The following is a 22436-nucleotide window of genomic DNA, read 5'->3' as shown; positions in this document are numbered from 1 at the left end:
AAAGAGGAGAGTACCCTCCTTTCTGCTGCCCCAGCCCTCATGTTTCTGGATTTCTCAGAGTTAAGGCTATTTATTCTGGCAACTTGTTGGCTCAGATGGTAAAGAATCTGCCTGCAATGCAGGAGACCTGGGTTTGATCCCTGGGTCAGGAAGATCCCCTAAAGAATGGCATGGCAGCTCATTCTAGTATTCTTGTCTGAAGAATCCCATGGACAGAGGAACCTGGGACACTACAGTCCATGGTGGTCACAGTCCATGGTGGTCCCAAAGAGTCGGACACAACTGAGTGACTAGCACTTTCACTGAAAAGTGCCAGAAGACGTCTATGGAGACGGTCTGGGGACCAGCCTGCATTTCTTCCTGGGCTTCGAGCCTGCCAGGGGGCTTCAGGGGTACAGTGCTCGCTACTTTCAGATTGTATTCTGAAGCCGTATTCATAACATGGTAACTAAGAATGTTAAAGCAAGCGAGGGAGCTTTCAGAGTGGAACTTGTAGGGGCCCCTGTGCCTCCCTGCCTGAAGGGGGAGCCAGAGGGAAGTGGTTCAGGGTGGGAAGAGGGAATGGGGTCAGACCCGAGGATGGACTTTCTTGTTTCCTCGGGGTTGGTAGGTGGCTGACAGGTGACACGCTGGCTTCCCTCCTGGTGGGCACACTGCTGCCCAGGACAAGAATGCACTAGCCCTCTGTGGGCTCCTATGGGAGGGGGAGCAATGACTCGGGCCCCCTTTCATTTGTGGGTAGACACCAGGGCCTTCCATGGGCTGCCTTAGGAATTACCGCAGATCCAGCCCACCTCATCCGCTCCTCCTCCCCCACCTTGGCTAATCCTTTCCAAAATCCCTTCCATTTCTCAAGGATTTCACTCCTTTACTTTGACCTAAATGCTCAAGACCTTCAGTTGAGGCCAGAGGGTGGTAATCCGCCCCAGATCTCCCCGCCCATCTGCCTGCACAGCCCCCAAGGGCCTCTGCTGGCCCCACCCCTTCTCCTCCTCGGTTCCCTATCCCAGATGGTCCTGTTCCCTCTCCCAGATGGTCCGTTACACCTTTCCTGACTCTCACTCCCCATTTACAAATGACGTCTTCCCAGCTTCTCCCTTGCTGCTTCCCCAACTTCTTTTAGGGAAGGCAGGGTGCCCAGGTAAAGACTCCTGACCACCCCCCCCCCATCTTGCCCCCATCATCATCGCAGGATGAGGAGATCTGGGGCTGCACCCTGACCCTGGGGGAGAGAAGCCTTCTGTAACTTGGAGGCTGCCACCAGAATTGTGGGGGGGGCATGCTTCCCCCAAATACCTTTTCCCTTTTACCGACCCCAGGGTTCTTCAAAATAAAGGTTCTGAACTGGTGATTAAGGTCCTTTCCAGCACCAGCCTTTAGATTCTCTCTCTAAGTTAACATTCTCTTTCTCTGTTCTGTCTCTTTGTCTTGTCCTCTGTCCCTTCTCTGACTTTGCGACTGTCCTCCTCGGCTGTCTCTTCTGCTTCCCTCTCTCTCCCTGCCTTTTGCTGTCTTTCTCCGTCTTACCCTCTGTCTTCTCTCTGAGCGAAGTCCTTGCCGGCCACCTGCCTCCTCTCTCCTGCACTGCCCTTCCCTCGCCCACTGAAGCCAGGTTGAAATTCAATTTTTTCAGTAGACCATCCACCACCCCTGCCACCCTCCCCACTTTCTCCTCCCGCCTGTCATACCTGCTCCAGCCAACCCCACTTGGGCTTGCAACGCTGTTGTCCTTCCCATAGAACATTCTCAGGGTCCCCTGCCAGGGTGCATTTGCATAAAGTTGTCAAATCAGGTCTGGCCCAGGTGCCTCAGGCTGGCAGGGCAGAGGGGGCTAGACAGCCAAATACAGCAGGGTGGGGGGAGTGTTCCCAGCTGCACCTGCCCATCTTTTTTAATTCAGGAGCTCGGACATCCTTGTGAGTTGGTCTGGGCTGGCAGGTCACTTTGGAGACCCAGGATTGCCTGCCCTCTTATCCTCTCTTTTTTTTTCCACCATGAACCTACTGGAAGGGAACCAAAGACTGGCCTTTCTCAGCTACTGTCTTAATGTCATAAACTTGCAGCCTTCCTTCCACATGCCTGCTGGAAGGAAAGGCCAGGATGGCCCTGGGTGTGCCAACTCTCTCACAGTCTGGAGCACTGGGCTGAGTCCTTAGAAATGTCAGCAAGGTCCACCTGAGGCCCCGGAAGAGCAGCAGATGCAGTAGAATCTTAGAACCTCAGAGCCAGAGAGGTCCTTCAGAGCCTAGCACTTTACCCCCTGCTCGTTACAAAGAGCTGAGACCCAGAGAAGTGAAGTGACCCCTCCTCCCCACCCCGCAAAGTCCTGCTGCTGGGTGGGTTGGAATCAAGACCGGAAAGCCCCTGCCTCCTGACTTCTGGCCCATTGCACTCTGTCCCTCCCGGCAGGCAGTGATGGGCCAGTTCCCCTGGCCTCTTTCAAGGTTCTGTTCTGGCCTCTTGCAGTGACTAACACGCTGGCCCAGACCCTAAACTCCTGTGTCCTGTCACCATGAATACCAGCCCTGCGGCCAGTCGCTCTGGTCTGTTCAATGCAAGGAAACCAGGCCAGATTGTGGCCACTTATAAAAGCCCATCTGGTCCCTGGAAAGATTCCCCTTCAGCTGTCCCTACCAAACCCCAGCCTTGGAGATAGACATCAGGGTGGCTTGGCCAAGCTGGTTGAAGGGAGGGACGGGAAACTGGTTCTTCTGCCTCTGGCTTTGACCTTGTGGGGTGAGAAAGGACCAAACACGGGAAGAGGGTGAAGTTGGAGTTGAGGCGTCTGTTCCTCAGGCCCGTGCTGCCCACTGGGTCTTTTCCACTTCAAACTGTGATGTGCAGGCAAAGTACTTTGGTATGGTAAATGCTGGTGGGTAGCAGGGTCGGGGAAATAATAGTCTTTGAATGCTTAGTAACTTGTCATGGGGGCATCCATCTGATATCTATATCACCAGACCTCTACTCACAGCCAAACCCGAGATTACCTGCTGGAAGCAAGTCAGTGCAGCTTTCTGACTCCTGACCCCTGACTCGTCCAAGAAGAGGCCTTATAGTCACTGGGTCACATCACATTTGGACACTTGAATTCTAGGCTGGGCCCTGTATAAAGCAGAGTCTACAGACCCACAGCCCTCATGCCAGTCAGCTAGATGGAGTGGTACTTTCCTCCTGGCAGCTTCTCTCCCAAGGGTCCTGAACCTGCTTCTCTCTCTGCCTCCATGTCTCCACTGTGGGGCAGCCAGGATCTCTGTCTTTCCTCCTAGGTTCCATGTCTTTGCCCCACCAGCGCTTGCTCTTGCTTTCATTTTCTCTCTCTGCAACCCCCCTTCCTCCCTTCTCCCCCCTGCCTTCTCGCCTCTATCAAAAGTGCAAATCTCTCTTTCTTCTCTCCTCTCCCTTTTGCTGGCCTAGCCCAGAGAATCTCAATCCTCTTTTCTCCATGAGAGAATCCAACCCAGGGGAGGGGCCCTCTCTGGCTGTTGTATTTTTCATAGAGAGGGAGAGGGGATGGCTGGGGAGGGGGAGAGAGCCTGAGGGAGGGTGGGAGAGCAAAGATGTGAGGGCAGAGAGAGAGAGAGGGAGGGTGGCAGGAGGAAGAGTAGAGTGTGCAGAGATTTAGTTCCATCTGAAAGCTGTCGGTGCGAATCAAAGGCTTCCCTTTGAACCAGCAGCGATCTGGAGTGGTGAGCATGGGGACTGCTCCGGCCCAGGGGGTTCATTACTGCTCGTTTGATAAATCCGGGGAGACAGGGCTTGGCCTCCGCCACCCCCATCTCCTGCAGCCCGGCTTCCTTGGAGGCTCCTGTGCTTGGCCCCACTCCCTCTCTGGTTCCCAGCTGGCCTGGCGGGCAAGGCTCCGGGAACATGACCACCAAGGTCCATGTGCCAAGGCACAAGTGCCGAAAGGCGCCTGTGCAGTGTATTTGAATGCAGAGGTGTAAGAGGGTGTGTGTGTTTGTGTGTGTGTGGGCACCAGTGAACATATGTGCTTATATGTACATGTGTGCACAAGAAGTACACAACTGTGTCTGAGGATCTGTCAGCATTTCCAGCCTCTGTATGGTAGATGTAGAGGTCACTTCCTAGTTTTCAGTCAAAAATGGGATTCAGGGACTTCCCTGGTGATCCAGTGGCTAAGACTCTGAGCTCCCAGGGCAGGGGGCCTGGGCTCAACCCCTGGTCAGGGAACTAGATCTCACCAGTGCAGACAGGTAAATATTTTTTTTGAAAAATGGGATTCAAGGACTTCTCCCAGTGGTTCAGACTCCTCGCTCCCAAAGCAGGGGGCACAGAGTTAGATCCTTGGTCAGGCAACCGAGATCTCACAGGCCACATGGGTTGGCCAAAAAGAAAATTTTTTTTTTAAGGGATGGAAATCTCACTGTCTTCACCAGGCTTTTGTGGAAGCCTGGTCCCCAGTCCCGGGAACACACCCCTGGGAGCACATGTGTTCACACGCAGAGGTAGGGACAGGTGGCCTCTTCTGTGCTGTGCGGAGGAGGAGGAAGGTGGAGAGCTAGCTGGGCTGGATAGCAGTGTCGCCCCAGGACACTCAGGGTGGGGAAGGAGGGGTGACGTGGTGCTGAGAGACAGGAGAGAGTGTCCTAGAAAGGGGACCCTGCCAAGGGGAGACAGAGAGGCCCCAGTCTGCACAGTGGCCAGAGTCTGAGCTGAGAGGCCCGGGGGATGGTGAGAGACCAGGATGGAGAGATGGCATTCCAGGGGAGCCGGGTGTCCTGGCCCCTCACTGTGCTTGCTGGCCCAGACTCTTCCCAGCTGTGTGCCTGGAAGGAAGCTGCTTATCTCTTTGAATCTTGTGCCCTTGTCAGGGCTAATAATGGTACCTACCGTATCAAGTTGTCGGGTGCACTGAGTAAACTAGTCTCAGTGCGGTGCCCGGTACAGTGACTGGCACGCCATAAGCAGGGGCTCTACGAGCCCCACGACTCCTACTAGGGTGTTGGTGGCTTAATAGATGGCGTTTTGTGATCGACTGAAACCTCTAGGTGCTGGTAACGGACCTGCCAGGCTTTGGACCCGCTCTCCGTTCATGTAGGAACATTTACCCAAGCCTTCTCTGATGGATGGTGGCTGCATGTGGGGCAAAGCCTGAGCGGTTACAGAGTATAGGCCAGATCTGAGGAGGGGACATTGCCCTTCTGGGAGGTAAACACAGTTAAGATGCAGGTCTGAGTGTAGAGTGGAGATCAGAATAGTACATGAGTGCAGGGGTCGGGGGCACCAGAATTTCTCTGGGGTGGTTGTGGTGGGTGGGAGCGGAGGCGGGGGGGTGGCATGAGTCCCATACATTCAGGAAATGCTTCTTGGATATTGTTACGGCACAGCATGGTACCAAGAGCAGGGTGTGTGTGTGTTAGTCATTCAGTCTTGTCCGACTCTTTGCAATCCCATGGACTGTAGCCCACCAGGCTCCTCTGTCCATGGAATTCTCCAGGTCAAGAGTACTGGAGTAGGTTGCCATTCTCTTCTCCAGGGGATCTTCCTGACCCTGGGCTCAAACCAGGGTCTGCCGCGTTGCAGGCAGATTCTTTACCGTCTGAACCACCAGGGAAGCCCCAGGGAGTATACTGCCTAAAAGTCCTGAGTTCATCCCCATCTCTGCCGCTTCCTTATTTCCCTTTACTCTAACATGGAGACCATAACCACCACTGTGCCGGGAACAGTGTCTCTGAGGCATGGGCAGCAGCGCCCAGTACATAGTCAGCGTCTTCTAATCGGGAGTTAGCATTACTAAGGAACATGGCTAGCTCTGAAGGAAAGGAAAATTCAAGCATCTCTGTTCTCCAGCGGCTCCCAGGAGACAGGGAGAGGCAGAAACGCACACACATGAGTAACTTTTAATCCAAAGCAGGCTGTGATAAGTGCTAAGATGAGAAGCCCAAACAATGGGGAGGAAGAATAGGGAGGAAGCATCCCAAGATGAGGGCCAGAGGTGCTTTGAGCTGTGGGGTAGGGTGGTGAGGCCCAGGGTTAACTCGGAAGGAAGGAGGGCTGGGGGGGCATCAGGGAGGAGCCCAGAGGCCTCTGCCCTATGGCACCCCGGTTTGCTCTTCTCATTTCTCCCCAAGGTCCCTCTGTGCTCCCCTTGCCCTCCCCACCCCGTTCAGCTCTTCACCTGCCTGCAATCCCTGCCTGAGCCTCCTTGGAATCTCCTGTCCTAGTGACAATACTGGGGCGGGGGCACCTGGTGTCTGAGATGCCCCAGCCTCCTGGCAACATGTCTAAAGGATGGAAACAATCTGGAGATGAGGCCCTGGCGCCCTGTGACCACACTCACCATCACCTCCCTGCCCTGCTGTCCTTGTTTTTCTCTGCGTCCCCATCTGCCTGCTATCCTCAGCCTGCCTTGGCCTGGGTTTCTGTGGCTCGCTGGGTTTTTGTATCACTAGATCTTTGCTGGTGCTTGTCTCTCTGTGTCTCTGCCCTGGGCACGTGTCTTCTTTTTTCCTGAGCTCTTTCCAACCAAGATCTTCTCTTCCTCTTCCCTTCCTGCTTCTCCTCCATCCTCTTTTCTCTCCCTCTGCCGGGTGGGTGTCTGTCTTTACCTCTGCTTCCCAGCGTCACCAGCGCCCCTGCCAGGCTCCCTGTTGGTCTGTGAGTGTGCGAGCTCCCGTGCACCCGTGTGCAGCACACTTCCTCTCTGCCTGCCTTCACAATGGCTGCTTGAGCGCTCACCAACATCTGCCAGTGTCTGAAGACAGGGAAGCAGCAGGCTGAAAGCAGAAGGGAATTCACTTAGACACACACATGGGGCTTTGCACTTGCCCCAGACTGGAGCTGCCAGACAGGAGAGGCTGCTTATTCGAGGGCCCTGCTTTTGCTTCCGAGGCTGGTCTGTTGTCAGCATTCTGTTTGTGCTCAGGCCCTTCTTGATTCCCCTCCCACCTGGCTCCCCATCCCACATAAGACCATTCCCCTGCATTTTTAGTATTTCCTGGAAGTAGCGTGTAGATGTGGCAATGGGGCTGACATTTCACCCCCATGCCATGCAGACTCCGTTCTGTGTCACATATGTCACAGCCGGTGGAAGACCCAGGCCACCAGGACTTCCGAGGCATGTGTGTGTTCTCTGATTTGTGTGTGTGCTTGTGAGGCCGCTGGTACCAGTTCCTGGTGCCTTCTTGACACCCAGTACCTCCTTTTCAGTTGTAAAGCGACCTCTGCCCTTCCTATTGTGCCTGTTGCTGCCTATATCTCTCTGCTCACTTTCTAGGCCTTTTTTCTCAGCAGTCCCCATATCCCCTCTTCACTCACCCCCATCATTGCACCAGAACCTTCCAGAGTTCTGTTCCCCTTCCTATCCCAGCTCTGCCCCACATTCCCTGCTTCAGGGAGCCCCCCAGGCCTGCCCCCGGCATTCTTACTCCTCTGCCTGCAGGGAGAACCCTGTCCTGCCCTCCCACTCTCCTGCCCTGCCTGCCTTTGCCGCAGTCCATGAGCCTGACCAGGAGAACGGGGTATCTGCCTCTTTCCCTGATGGGGTTGCACGGGCAGGACTGTTTATTCAGGCATTTGCTCATTCTCACTCCATCAATCAACAGACTTATTCACAACTCCTTTGTGTGCCTGGCAGTCAGGCCCTGTGCTGGGTGATGGGGCAGACGCTCTGAGTGACACAGTCCAGACGCAAGGAGTTCTCCCTGGGCAGGACAGGGGTGGGTAGTGCAGCAAGCTCTCGCCCACTAGCAGAGGTGGGAAGTGGGTACAGAGGGCTCTGACAAGCAGGGAGGACTTCACAGGGGAGGTGATTGTTTGAATTCCAAGGGAAGGGGAGGGAGCAGTGTTCTGCTCAGGAAAGGCCTGTATAAGGACCTGGAGACAAGGACAGAAGCCTAGGGTGTGCAAAGAAGAGTGAGTAGGCCTTGGCCGTGGCACAGCAGGCTTAAGGCTTTCTCCTAATCGCGATCCAGGTCAGGACAACCCACGGGCATCTGGACTGTGCTCAGATACTGTCTTGGCTGCAGAGGCTGTTTGGGGGTCAGCAAACACTGCCTGTCACTTTTGCAGGCTCAGGATCCACAGGACCTTTCCATTGAGTTAAACTCCTGAGACCCTTTGTTTCTACTCCTCTCTGGACTCTCGTGGGAGTCAGTGCTTCCATCCCCCTGTCTCCAGACTAAATTGCTTCAACCAAGCCTATGCCAAGAGGGAACTGTATTTCACAAACCCCAGAATGACAGATGTCGTCTTTGTCATGTCACTGCTCAGGTTTCCATCCGTCCCTCTGATTATCTAACTGCCCAGGATAAATAAGCTCATAGCTACCATTCAGAGAGCACACTCCAGGGAAGGTACCAGGCAAATCATCCACCTCTTCCCATTTAACTCTCCAGCAGTCCAAGGTAGATGTCATTGTCCCCCAGTTCACCAGTAAAGAGTATGAGGCTCAGAATAACTTGGCCACAGTCACACTGGTAGGAAGTGCGTGGCAGAGGCACTATGCAAACCAAAGTGTTTCCTAAACCTCTACTCTTCAAAGGGACTTTGCAGTCCTTGGCCCAGACTTGTCACTGTATAGGTGAGCACACGGAGGAGACCGAGAAGGGGCAGTGACAAGGCCAAGGTCACACCACTCCCTCTGGCGAGACGCCCACCCATCTCTGACTCGAACTCCCAGGGCCTCCCGCCTCCATCCTGCTGCCTCCTTGACCTACCAGTGGACAAGGAACCAGCTTCTCACTGTCCTCAGGAGACTTCAACAGGAGACCAGGGTGTCCAGGCCCCATGCAGGAAAGCTGTGAATATAAATTCCATCTCTGAGCCAGGGTGCACAGGCCACTCTACCCGGGAGCCCTTGACTTGGGCTCCGGGGGCCGTGGGAAGGAGAAACGTGCGTGTGGAGAATTTGCAGCCTGTAGCTGCACTAGAGAAATGTGCAATGATATGAATAAATTTGAATAATAATGAGGGCAATGACTGAATTAATAATACCGGCTGCTCACCTGACCCACCTCTCCCCCAGGATATCAGCACCTGCCACCCTAATCCCAGGAAATATGGGTGAGCCTTTTCCTTTCCCCTTAGAAGACATAGATGGGCTGTCAGATCAGGAGAGTTGGGGAGCTGCTGTTTTAACTTCCTGACACCCTGAAGACCCAAAAAACTGGATTTACACACTTAACCGAGAGAGGCTGCCTGGTCGTAGTAAATCATATGCGGGCCATCAGTCCACTCCTAGCTCTGCCCCTTTCTCACTTGGTCTCCTTGATATGCAACGACCAATGTGGATGCCAAATGTCCAGGGAGATTCAGAGAGAAGAGACAGTGTGGGCCTTGGCCTTGCGGAGAGGTTCCCATTCTAATGGAACAGGTGAGGGGGGCAAAGACTGCCACCCACAGCCGCCCTCTACCCACAAACAAAAGCATGGAAGTAGCCTCTGATAGCTTGGGAGAGGAAATTCCATGGATAGAGCTGTGACAGCAGGGCTGAAAGGTGGGACAAGCTGTGTTTGCCTAGGGAACTAAAAGATCAATCTAGGAGGACTTCCTGGAAGAAGCAGGAAGGTGAGGCAGTTTCGGGAAGGTGAGAAATGGAGCTGGAGGAGGAAAAAGAAGAAGGGAGGGATGAGAAGAGTCCTGTTCCTGGTGAATAAGAGGGAGGTCTTGGAATGGGCAGGGGACCATTCATTTGCATACTCGTAGGAGTGATGGAGGATCAGAGAGATTTTGGAAAGCTGGGTTAGGAAAGAGTTGGATCTGAGGACTGTGGTCTCTAAAAACTTGGAAGCTGGGGAGAGAAAGAGAGGGAGGAGTCCCCAGAGTTCCGGGAGAAAACTGATTTGGGTTACCGAGTGTGACAGATTGGGGACGTGCGTGGGAAGCCCCAGACCTCTCCCTGTGCTGTCCCACAGCCCTTCCATCTCCTGGGGCCCAGCGCGGGAAGCTGACAGTCACAGTGCAGTGCCCAGGACTGCCCACCGCCAGGCCGACCAGCGGTGGCTGGAGTTGGGGGGCGGGCAAGGGGGAGAAGAAACCTGAAATCCAATTCCCTGCTCCATTTAGGCTCTGCAATTAAAGGCAATTACTCTGCAGTTCTCTAATCAAATGCTCCCGGCCGAGCTGCCAGCCGGGCAGCCATGTGTAGCTCCGGCAGCCAGAGGGAGAGTGGAACGAAGTCACGTGGCCCTGTCAGCTCCCACGGGGCGGGAGGCTGGGCGTGTGCTGGTGTGTCCATCGTGTGCATGCACTCATGCCTCCAGAGCTCGGGGGCAAGGGGTGAACACGGGACCGGACAAGCGTACAGGAAGTGGGTTCAGAGCTACTTTGTTTGGGATCTGCCACCAGCCACCCAGGAAGCTTATTTATACACATACAGGTGGATGTGACTGTCCCACAGAATATGTCGTTATGTCCTTGCTGGGTGCATCCCAGGGGGGATTGCAGTTGGTGCAGTTGCACTCGTGTGTCACCTTACTTTGGCTCGTGTACACAGGTCCAAGCGGGGATATGGGAGGATAGTCACCTCTCAGGGGTTTCGGGCAACCGTGCTATCAGCAGCAGCCTGTGTTCTGGATTCATCACCCAGTGATGTGGGTGTGGGGACGGGTGAGCCCTGGTCGCGGTAGCTGAGGAGGAGCCCAGGACCTGAAGTGCTTAGGCTCAGGTTTGCATCCTGCTCTGTCCTTAACTCGCTGGGTGCCCTTGGGAAAGTGACTCTCTCTCCTCAGTGTCCTCGTCTGAACGAGGAGAGGCTTGGACTAGCTTGGTCTCTGAGGCCTTTACATAACACTGCACCACTTTCTATGCTTACTGAGCGCCTCAGCTTCTGAAACCCAGTCCCATGGGCCATGGAAGGAAGGAAGAATCAAGGGCCAGCACATGGCTTCTTGGAGGGAAGGGTTTGGGGCTGACGTGGGGTGGGGACCAGAGGGTCCAGCTTCCTGGCCTGCGTCTCTCTCTCGGGCCACCGCGGGGTGGAAGCGGAAGCCTGGGAGGCACGGCCTCTTGTGCAGCCCTCTCCTCACTCATCTCCTGACCCCGTGCCAACTTTGGCTTTGACAGGGACCCAGACCCGCTTCAGCCAGGAGCCAGCCGACCAGACCGTGGTGGCCGGACAGCGGGCCGTGCTCCCCTGCGTGCTGCTCAACTACTCGGGGATCGTGCAGTGGACCAAGGATGGGCTGGCACTGGGCATGGGGCAGGGCCTCAAAGGTGAGTGGGGCAGCCCAGCACCTAGCCTACCCATCTTGGCCTCCATCCTCCCACCAACAAAGAGTACTGGACTCAACATCCTTTCGTTCCCCACCACATTCCTTCTCTGGGCTGTAGCCTCCCCTCTCCCACTTCTGTGTGAGTCGGTCTCTGTGCCTGTCCCAAGCTCTCTCTCTGCTGATGTCCAAGCTCCACAGCTCTGCCTGTCCTCCTGGGTTGCAGACTGGCTCACAAAGGGCCAACGGGAAGCCCAAGGAATCAAGGGAAACCAATAGACCTTTACGTAGGACAGCTTTAGACAGACAGACACCACGAGAGGAGCCGCAGGCAGCCAGGCCAAGCAGGAGGGGCTGGGAGGCTCCAGAGCCCCCTGCAAGAGCCAAGGGAGCACATAGCAGCTTCTAGGTCCTGCAAGTGTTTCCTGCCAGCTTGGCTTTGCTCCAGCCTCTCTCTTGCCCCCTGCCCAGGCAGTGTCTGTTCTGTGGCCACAAATTCATTGTAATTTCAGCCTAAGCGCTTATTTATTCATTTAACAAGCACTATGGAGCCACTTCGGAAACAAACGTAATGTGCCAAGGTGGGGACAGGGGGAAGCCTCCTTTATTCCAAAGCAAGTAAAGATACTTCTGGAAAGGCCGCCTGGCAGAGTGGATGGGGGAGTCAGAACCCGCCTCTGCTGCCTTCCAGCTAGGTGACCTCAGGAAAGCCACTTCACCTCTCTGGGCCTTAGTTTACCACTGTGTAAAATAGGCATAGTAGTTGCAGTCTGCCAGCTTTATAAAAGTGTTTGTGAGTTTGGAACCAAATGAGAAAATATGTGAAAACACACTGCTCGCTGTCAAGCAGTGTAACGGTAAAAGCATGGGAGGGATTATGCATTTTTATTCTTATTGTTATCCAGGGCTTGAGACTATTTGCTGCGGGTTCCGTGCATTAGAGCAGGTAGGAGAAATTTGTCTGTATGGAGCAATCTCTATGAAGGAAGGAGAGGGGCTGGCGGATCTATTGATGATGGAAAGAGAAAGAAACTGGGAGAGAGAGAGAGATCAATAGATATGGAGTGAGAAGAATCGATAACCTCTGAACAGAGGGAGGCAGTGGGAGGGAGTTGAGGGCAGGGACCGCGAGAGCTGACAGAATGTGAGGGGTGGACGAGAGCCTGGAGGCAGGAGGGAGAAGAAGGCTGGACTGGAGAAGCACAGAGGTATGCCTGCCCACAGCCGGGCGAGGCTCCTGCAGGTGAGGGGCTCCTTGGGGTGCGGGCAGGACCCTGCTTCTCGCATCCCTCCCTTGATGAGTGAGGGTGAGACCTTCGCCCGCCTTGGGCTTCCCTCTGGCCCCAGTGAGCTCATGTCTGAGCTGCAATGGCCTATATTTCCTAGTGCCCACACACCCTCCCCTCTTCCTCTCCTTTTCTCCCTGCTGTCTGCCTTTTTTTTTTTTTTTTTTTTGCCTTTTCTTTCCTATTATTATGAGAGACATTTGTCTGCAAACAGCTTCGGAGATTTCATCTGCTCCTGCTCAGCTCCCCCTTCTGCTCTCCCTCATCTCGTCCTGCTTTGTGGCTCCCCACCTCAGCGGAAGAGGCTGTGACATCGCAGTGTCTGCACAGGGACCTCATCCCTGTCGAGGGCCCCCTGGGCCCCAGGAGAGGGTGGAGGGAGGGGTGCTGGCTCCCAGTGAGACCCCTGGGCCCTGATGTGGGGAGAGGATGCACCCTTGGGGGCAGGGCGGTCCAGGCGAGCCCCAGGCTTGGGCTCGGCTCACCTGGGCTAGCCCTTTCTCTTCCTGCAGCCTGGCCACGGTACCGCGTCGTGGGCTCTGCAGAGGCCGGGCAGTACAACCTGGAGATCACAGACGCCGAGCTCTCTGATGATGCCTCTTACGAGTGCCAGGCCACGGAGGCTGCCCTGCGCTCCCGGCGAGCGAAACTCACCGTGCTCAGTAATAACCCCCAACATCCTGCATGCACCCCCCCTCCACCCTCACCGTCCCGTCACCTCCTACTGTCTCTTTCTCTTGGTGTCCTGGCTGTCCCCCGCTTCCCCAACATCCTCTTGCATTTCCCAGTTCTCTGTCTCTGATCCTGGCCTCATGTACTGTTCTGACTATCTCCCTTGCTTTCCCTCCCCCAATCCTTTAAACTCCTTCCAAAGCCAAGTTCAGATAGAAGAGAAAAAAAATGGGCACGTGGGCACCCATTCTGGACACGTGGGCTGTGTGAGCTCTGGCATCCTCTCTGCCCCTGCCTGTGCCCAGGCCTTGCGGGGACTGGGCTCCGCCTTCAGGACATAAATTGCCCCTGCCAGACTGGGGGCATGGCGGGGCAATGGAGACCAGGCCTCTCCTGGCAGATGGGCTTGTTGGAAGCTTCTCCATTCCTCTCCCTTGCAGCTGCCCCAGAAACTGCTCCCTTCACTCCTTTCCCTCCATTCAGCCCCTCTTCCCTTCTCGGCCTCTGTTCCCGTCCTCAGCACTCACCCCACCTTCTCCACTTCACCTCCAGGCCTCCTCAGGGAACTGGGGAGCAGAACTGGAAGGATCGGGCCTTGAGGGCTGAGAAACGGGGAGGGGGTGGGGCAGGGGTCCTGGCTGAGTCTGCAGGAGTCACTGGAGGGGGGCTTGTCTCTGAAGAAGCCTGCTGGCTGCCGCCCACAGGGCACAGAGCAGATGTCCCTCTATGGTAACACCCGGGGCTATTTGCATAATGAGGGGATCCTCTCCTGCATGCACCAGGCAGGCAGGACCCAGTACCGGAATGAGGCCAGCTCTGACACGCCCTCACCCCCCTGCCCCCCACCTCCCTGGCGGCACCTCCAGCTCCATCCATCTTTCTGTCTCCCTCAAGCTCTGGTGCTCTGCCTGGGCCTCTGACTCTGCTCCACTTGTCTCCGGCTTGGCTCCGTCTGCTTGTGACCCTCTTCCTTCCCTTTTGTCATCTGCTCCATCCCTTTCTCTTTGCTGCTCCCATCTGATCTGTCCTGCCCCCTCTCTTTTCTCTCCCTATCCCCGAAATTGTTGAAGTGGGGGAATCCCCCCAGAAGGGATGGGAGGAAGGAGCGGGGAGCTGAGCTAAGTGAGTCTGGACACAAGGAAGACTCTTAGCTGGGGGAGAAGGGTGAGGACGAGACAAGTCATCCGAGCGTGGCGGGAAGAGGTAGGATGGGAGTCAGGAGACCCAGGCCATTCTGGCACCGTGACCCTGAAGAGGTCGTGACCTCCGGTCATCTGTTTTCTCATCAGTAACATGGCATGATGATGCTGGCCTTTTCTTAGCAACTGCCGCTTTGCTGCTCCCTGAGTGGGGAGTTTTAAACTGTGAAGGTCTGGGCAGATGTGAGATGTCAGAATAAGTGAGCACCAGAGGGACCCAGCAGTCTGTTTCTCTGGATGTAAAGGCCCTGAAGGACTAGGACTACAGGCTGGTAGATGACTCACTTTTCCTCTCTGGTGAAGACACATGGGGAGAATTAGCATCGAGCAGGATGGAGGTTAGGGGGCAGGAGTTAGCTGACCACCAAGGGTAGGTGTGGAGTGCTAAGGCATCAACTTCCCCTCCTCACTGGAGAGGGTATGAGCCCCCATGCTGGACCAGGCATTCCAAGGGAACACGAGATACTTACGAAACTTTATCTCTTCTTTTCTCCTCCCTAACTGCCTCGGCTTAAGTCCTGGAAGATGCTACTTCCAGACTGGAGACTGCCATTTGAATGAAGGGGTCCTGATACTGTTCCTTCCCCCTCCTGCCCCAGCATAGAGAGGGAGAAATATCGAAAGATGGGTAAAGGCCAGCCAAGACCCTAGATATATAACAGGAACTTAGTAATGACATCCTGCAACTTGGTTCAATCAAGGAAGGCTTCCTGGCAGAGGAGAATATCAATGGGAACTGTTGGTGGAGAAGTATCTTGTCTAAAAGCTTTCGAGTCAGTGAGGGAGGTCTACACGAGCAGGGAGCTGGCTGGCTTATCTGGAGGGTGTTGAGGATGTGGATCTCTGTAGCCTATTTGGGTGTTTCAGGTGGATGAGGCCCCAAGAGTAAAAGAGATGGAAGATGCATCCGTCTACTCCTTTCCCCTCACTCTGTCCCTTCCTCGTCTCTCTGGAACTCTCACACCCCCTGCCTCCTGCAGCCACATGGAGGCAATGAGAAGGCAGGAAAGTTTGTGCGGCTTCCTCTGCTCACCTGCCTAGACACAGCTTTTGTTCATTCGGGGCTCAGAGACTGGGCAGGACCGAGTGGAGAGCGTGCTGTGTTCCGTGTGTGGAATCGGCCTCCCTGCACATGGCCAGCCTCGTCACCTCCCCTCTCCTGCAGCTATAACCCTCGGTGGTCAGCCCCCCACCCCAGACCAGCCCAGGCAACAGAATGGCCTTGCAGAACTCTGAGCAGCTGCCTCCCACTCCCTGGCAGACAGACACAGACATAATACAGATCTACAGACCCACGGCTCCCTCATTATTCACAGCAATAACCTCGAGTGCAGTGGTGATGAGCACAGCTCTGGGTCGGCAGGCCTAGAACTCGTTCCAGCCCTGCCGCTGAGCTCTGAGCACACTGGCCTGACCTGTCTGAACCTCAGTGCCTTGTCTATAAATGGGGGTTGGGGGGCAGTCAATGGTATTTACCATGAAAGGATTAATGAAATATACTCTGTGGTGAAGACGCAAAGAAATCCTATGCACGAAGTGCTTGAGCTGACACCTGGTGAGCGGTCAGTGAGTGGTGGAGATGTTGTCGATCATGTTACAATTTACAGTCGGTTTCACACCCTTGATCTCCTTTCATTCTCCCAATAGGAACTGTGGGGAACAGATGTCAATGTGCTTTTTGAAATTTTACAGACAAGGAAACTGAGGCCTCAGACACGTAAATATTGATATACAAATTTAAGTTTCAAATCCTAAAAATGTGCTCATAAACACACTCATGGGAACCTCCCTGGTGGATCAGTGGTTAAGACTCCAAGCTCCCAATGCAGGGGGCCAGGGTCCCAGCCCTGGTCAGGGAACTAGATCCTGCATGCCACAACTAAGGCCTCACTCACTGGAAAAGATGGAAGGCAAAAGGAGAAGGGGGTGGCAGAGATCAGATAGCTGAATGGCATCACCAAGTCAGTGGACATGAATCGGAGCAAACTCCGGGAGATAGTGAAGGACGGGGGAGCCTGGTGTGCTGCAGTCCATGGGATCGAAAAGAGTTGGACATGACATAGAGACTGAAAAACAACAGCCAAATAAAAAAAATAAATAAATAACCACCTGGACACATGCTGTCTAACTAAGCTTAGTAGACACCTCAACGGCCATATTTTCTTCTCCTCAGATACTAAGGTGCGCTAGTGACAAAGGTGGGCGGTCTTTCCCTAAATAAAGGGTGAGGACCAATGTTCCAACGGAAGGGAAAGCTGATGGGAGAAGAAGCTTTCCCCTCTTCTGCCCAACTAGGACTGTCCTCCTGGGGTATGATAGCGCTGTGTGACCTCAGAGGGCCCCCCACAGACCAAGAGAGCCTGAGTGGCAGCTCCATTTCTCTCTGCCTTTCTCTCCTTCCCACCCCGTTTGCCAATCTGCATCCATCTGCCATTGGACCCATGTACACTAGTGAGCAAAGAGGAAGAGCCCGGGATGCAGCAAGCAGATCACTGGCCAGCCAGGAGCTAGAGGCACTGCTGGCTCTTGTCCGAGCACTAACGTGAACACGTTGCGCATGTCACACGTGACGGCCCCTCTTCCGCCCTCGTCTGGCCTGCGTGAGGCACTAAGTGAACACATTGCGCACGTCACACGTGACGGTCCTTCTTTCGCCCTCGTCTGGCCTGCGTGAGGCACTAACGTGAACACATCGCGCACGTCACACGTGACGGCCCTTCTTCCGCCCTCGTCTGGCCTGCATGAGGCACTAACGTGAACACATCGCGCACGTCACACGTGACGGCCCTTCTTCCGCCCTCGTCTGGCCTGCGTGAGGCACTAACGTGAACACATCGCGCACGTCACACGTGACGGCCCTTCTTCCGCCCTCGTCTGGCCTGCATGAGGCACTAACGTGAACACATTGCGCACGTCACACGTGACGGCCTCTCTTCCGCCCTCGTCTGGCCTGCGTGAGAATCCTGGGGATGGGCATCGTATGTCCCTGTCAAAGAAACTGACCTGGCAGCGTCACCCGCGGTCGCTTAACGGATGAATAAAGGCACCAGGACTTGAAACCAGGGCAGCCTGCTTCTAGATCCTGGGCTGGCCCCACCCTCCCACTCTGCGTGCACCAGTTGAGCAAAGTGCTGGGATGGGCTACAAGAGGTTCCTCTCCCTGGAAACCCCAAAAATGGAGACCGTCATCTCATAAATTCCAGAACAGCCCTGCCCAGGACTGGCCTCATGGGTACCCCAGGGTCTCCTCTCAAGGGCTCCCTTGGAAAGAGCCTTCTGCGTTTCTCTGGTCTTCCTGGCAAAAAAGCAAACGATACCCTTTCACATTGCTGGCTGGTGAACATGAGGTATACCAAATACCAAAATTATAATAAAAATCCTTCCATCTTTATCCCATCAACTACTTATTCCGCTAATAGCCCCAAGGATGCGTTATCAACCAGCCTCTGCACTAGATCTTAGGGCTTTAAGAGAAAAAAGTAGCCCCTGCTCCCAGGGAACTTGCAGCCTGGTTCACCTGAGTGTTCCAAAGCCTGTGGGTATAGGACAGGGAACTATTTCCTGTTAATTCAAACATCTGACTGATTCGATTCCTTAAGCATTTAGCCAGAGCCTGCTTTGGTCATGTTCTAGGCACCGGAGACTGTATAAATATTAATGTGATGGAGTTCCTGCTTTTCCAGGGATAACGGTTTTGTTGGAGAGGGGACATGGATAACCCTCACAAGTAACCCAAAGACAAGCTATTGATAGATGGTGCTCAGAGCTTCGAGTGACTGCCTGGGAAGCACAGAGGCGGTGGTTGAGGAGGGGGATGTGGCGGGGAAGGCCCTGTGCAGCAGCTGGGATGTGAACAGTATGGACAGCAGTTCAAGAGAACCTGTGAGGGAAGGGAGCAGAAACAAGAAGAGGAAGTGGGAAAGTGCAGGACTTGACCTGGGGAACATTGGTCGCAGGTCAAAAGGCTTGCAACTCATGCCCGTGGCAGCTGGTAGACATGGAAAGTGGTTGAACAGGGAAGTAGTACAGACTTGGCTGATCTGTAGAGAAAATAACCTGCCAGCCGTGATGGATGGGTTGAGGCCAGCAGGGGCTGGAGGCAGGGAGTCCGTTTGGGAGGTTGCTATGATAGACCCACTCATCCAGCTGCACCAGGGCGGAGGAGCAGACAGGAGGGAATGGATGTAAGAAGCTACGTTGGAAGCAGCCACCTTTCTGTGCCAGGTCCCCCAGACCACAGGAGCAGCAGATTCAGTGATCGTGAGTTAGGGGGTAAGGATGGCACTGCCCCACCAAGGGGTGGACGTTCGGTAGGAGAGATGCCTCCAGGGGCAGGGCTTTCTGTCCTCAGGGCACTGTTGGCCACATCCTGGACTGACTCTGCTCTGCTCTTCCCCACAGTACCCCCAGAGGACACCAGGATTGATGGCGGTCCTGTGATCCTGCTGCAGGCAGGCATCCCCCACAACCTCACATGCCGCGCCTTCAACGCCAAGCCTGCTGCCACCATCCTCTGGTTCCGGGACGGGACACAGCAGGAGGGTGCTGTAGCCAGCACGGTGAGACCCTGCCTGCTCCCCCAGCTCCTCCAAGGCTGCCCTCTAGGTCACCTTCCCTTTCCCACATGAATCTGACCACAGACTAGTGGAGAACACAGATGTGGAAAGCGGCCTTAGAAGTCATGTGGTCCGATCCTCTCATTAAATAGCTGGGCAAATTGAGGTCCAGACAAGAGAATTCTCAGGCCCTTCAGTAGTTAGCAGAGACTAAGAATAACATTGAGAATAGCTACATTAATTAAGCACCTATAGTGTAGCAGGCACTGTGCATGCTAAGGTCTATGGACAGTCTCTCTTAATCCTCACAGGGGTTTCATAAGTTAGCTGTTAACTTCCAATTCAAAAAGAGTGAACTGATGTTTAGAGAGGTTGGGTGACTTGCCCAGGGTAACACACAGCTGACACGCAGCAGAGCTGGGGTTTATACCTGGATCGGACTGTAGTCTCTTGCTAACGGTCCTCTCAACTTTCTTCTCCCAGCTTCTAGTTGGTGCATGTCCCCAGTAGGCACAACTAAGCTTGGGGAAGCAGCGATTATATGGACGTTTTACAGATAAGTAACCTGTTGCGAGAAGGACATCAAATGACTTGCCTAGGATCACGTGGCAAAGTTGCGGTGGAGCTGGAGTTAGAATCCAGATCTCCTATTTGGAGCTCCTCTTGCCAGCTGGGGACAGGCACAGGTGTACCCAGCCACTTGCTAGATGCTGCAGGAGGCACTTCTCATTGAGGGGAGAGACCTTCCACCTGTGCGGCCCCAGGGACTGGCTGGATTTGCTCCGCCCTGGACACTCTGTGTCACCTCGGACAGTTCACATCTCTCTGGCCTTCAGTTCACCATTTGACAAACAGTTTGGCTTCGGTGGTGCTTAACTTTCTCACCACCAAGAACCCTGTCATTTTTCCCCTCTATGGTTACATGTTTTGAAATATTTTGGCAACCATACAAGCCGATTGGTCAATGGCCATTTGTCATCTACTGCCCCTTCTTTTTTTTTTTATATTTATTGAAGATGGAGCTTTGAAGCAGCAGGAGGAAGCCAGTGTTACTGCACTGGGCCGGTACCGCTCCAGTACCGCGTCAGGCCTAGTAAGACGCTTGTACTGCTGTCAAACTGTGGGCCGCCACTTTGCCTAATATTATGGTTTCCCCTAGGCAGTGTGCAAACAGCCTTGGAAAACAGCCCAAGGGTCCTATGATCATGTCTCATGTTGGGTATCATAGAACCATTATGAGACTTTGAGCCTGTGAGTCCCTTCCCTGCCCTCAAGGAGTTTACGTTCTAGCTGGAGAGACCCATGCACAGCACAGTGCCTAAGAGGCAAGGCGGATGTGACCAGAGCAGTGTGGAGGACAGATTGCCTGTGAGGGCCACACGTTCAGTCTTGGAGAGAGTCCTGAGAGCTGGGATTAGCAAAGGAAGACTTTCCAGAAAAGGACAGGCTTGGGTTGGACTCAGGGTATTCCAGGAACGAGACTTAAAACCATGGGGTTAGTAATAGGGTATCAATGTTGGTTCATTACTTGTTTTATGTATCAGGTGTAACATGTATCACACTAGTGCATCATGTTAATAATAGAGGAAACTGGGGTTGGGGAGGAGGATATATGGGAACTCTGTATTTTCTATTCAACTTTTCTGTAAAATTAAAACTTCTCTTAAAAAATAAAGTTTATTAGTTTAAAAAAAAAAAAAAACCTAAACCTGAGGAAGAGGTAGGGGCTGGAGGAAGGGCAGAGCTTCAGGTTGAATGCCCCTCCAGCAAACCTAGCTCTGTGTGGGTCACCCCAAGAGCAGAGGAAGGGGCTTTTAGCTTGACCGTGTCTCCCACCGTTATTCCCCACCTCATCCTCCCGCCCCAGGAACTGCTGAAGGATGGGAAGAGGGAGACCACCATTAGCCAGCTGCTCATCAACCCTACAGACCTGGACATTGGGCGTGTCTTCACCTGCCGTAGCGTGAACGAGGCCATCCCGAGTGGCAAGGAGACGTCCATTGAGCTCGACGTGCACCGTGAGCAGGGTCCCGGGGAGGGCGGTGGGGGGCGGGGGGGGGGGGGGCAACGTGCACCCTGGGGGGCGGCACCCTTTGGAAAGCACAGAAGAATCCCCCAGGGGCCCTGGGACAGATGCTCCATTTCTTTGTCCTCTTCGATTCCCTGCTTTGAACCATAGGCTTTGAGAGCTGGCACAAGAGACATCAGCTGTGAGCCAGGCAGTTCCCGGGTTTAAACCGTGTGACTTTGGGCAATGACGTAATCTCTCTGAGCCGTAGTTTCTAATTCTGAATATGTGCAGAAAATAAAATGCAGGCCTACAGCTCCTTATCGGAAATTCCAAACCAAAAGTGATTGGGTGGCAAAACCTGAACGGAAGCTTTTTGTAGTCTTTTATTTAATAACTCAGTTGGAATAGCCATATATTTCACAGCAGATATATTAATGTGTTTCTATGGGATGTTGCCCAGATTCTTCTGGGGGTCTTACACAATAAATGGTCTGTGGTCACCATAACCTTTCTAACATTTGAAAAATTCCAAATTCTGAAACACATCTCATTCCAGGGGTTTCAGATAAGGGATTGTGATGACCTATACCTGCTTCTCAGGGTTGTGAGCGTTAAGTGAGATATAGTGTAAGAGCATCTCACATGGAGTATGCTACTGGGTAAGTGCTCAATAAATTCCCACTGCCCAGAAGAGTGGAAGTGTGGGCAGCAACTGGAGAAACGCCCCACCCCCATCCTGGCTAGTGAGCCTAGCGAACCCACACTGACGCCTAGTGGTCACAGTTGGTCACTACACCGTCTGATTAATTTGTCCCTTTGGTATCATCCTTGGTCCTCACCCTAGCCGGCCCCTAGAGGCTCCTGGAATAAAGGTGAGGAAAGCTTATTTACTGGAGCTGGTACACTGCAAACTCAAATTCCCAGATCACCACATGGGTGAGGTCTCAGTGTATGTGCTAGACAGAGAAAAAGAAATTTGAGGGACAGAAAAGACCCTGACCCGCCGTCCTCTGCTTTGCAGACCCTCCTACAGTGACCCTGTCTATTGAGCCCCAGACGGTGCAGGAGGGTGAGCGCGTCATCTTTACGTGTCAGGCCACGGCCAACCCGGAGATCCTGGGCTACAGGTAGGAGGGGAGGGGCGGGGCAGGGGCACACCCTGGGGAGGGATACTGGGAGGCCCTTGAGATCCGGAGTGGGGGACTGGGGAAGACAGGCCTCTGGATGTGGGGGAGAGAGCTCCAAGGCCTGACCCTGCTCTGTGTTGCCTCCTCCAGGTGGGCCAAGGGGGGCTTCCTGATTGAAGATGCCCATGAGAGTCGCTATGAAACCAATGTCGATTATTCCTTCTTCACGGAGCCCGTGTCCTGTGAGGTTCACAACAAAGTGGGGAGCACCAATGTCAGCACTTTAGTCAATGTCCACTGTGAGTAGCTGCAGGGGCAAGGGCTTTAAGGGACCTGGGGTGGGATGGGGAAGGCTGTGGGGCTGAGGAGACAAGGCAGGAGGAAGATTGGAATTGCCCCTCCCCTCCCCGCCCC

At 54.2% G+C, this 22436-nt stretch overlaps 1 protein-coding gene across 3 annotated transcripts in view; it reads left to right on the top strand.

Moving 5' to 3' along the window:
• KIRREL1 (kirre like nephrin family adhesion molecule 1) overlaps window positions 1-22436 on the top strand; it is a 104754-nt gene that overhangs the window by 70884 nt on the left and 11434 nt on the right. For 2 of the 3 annotated variants that reach the window (XM_024989893.2, XM_024989892.2), the window contains exons 2-7: window positions 11026-11175; window positions 12970-13119; window positions 18730-18887; window positions 20752-20902; window positions 21917-22022; window positions 22173-22321. In XM_024989893.2, the coding sequence (XP_024845661.1) occupies window positions 11026-11175; window positions 12970-13119; window positions 18730-18887; window positions 20752-20902; window positions 21917-22022; window positions 22173-22321 (864 nt within the window). The remainder of the gene's footprint in view (window positions 1-11025; window positions 11176-12969; window positions 13120-18729; window positions 18888-20751; window positions 20903-21916; window positions 22023-22172; window positions 22322-22436) is intronic. The other variant, XM_024989894.2, reaches the window with a different exon arrangement.

The sequence above is a fragment of the Bos taurus genome, chromosome 3 (assembly GCF_002263795.3).
Source record: "Bos taurus isolate L1 Dominette 01449 registration number 42190680 breed Hereford chromosome 3, ARS-UCD2.0, whole genome shotgun sequence".
Taxonomy (NCBI): Eukaryota; Metazoa; Chordata; class Mammalia; order Artiodactyla; family Bovidae; genus Bos; species Bos taurus.
This window is presented reverse-complemented; position numbering and strand designations above follow the sequence as displayed.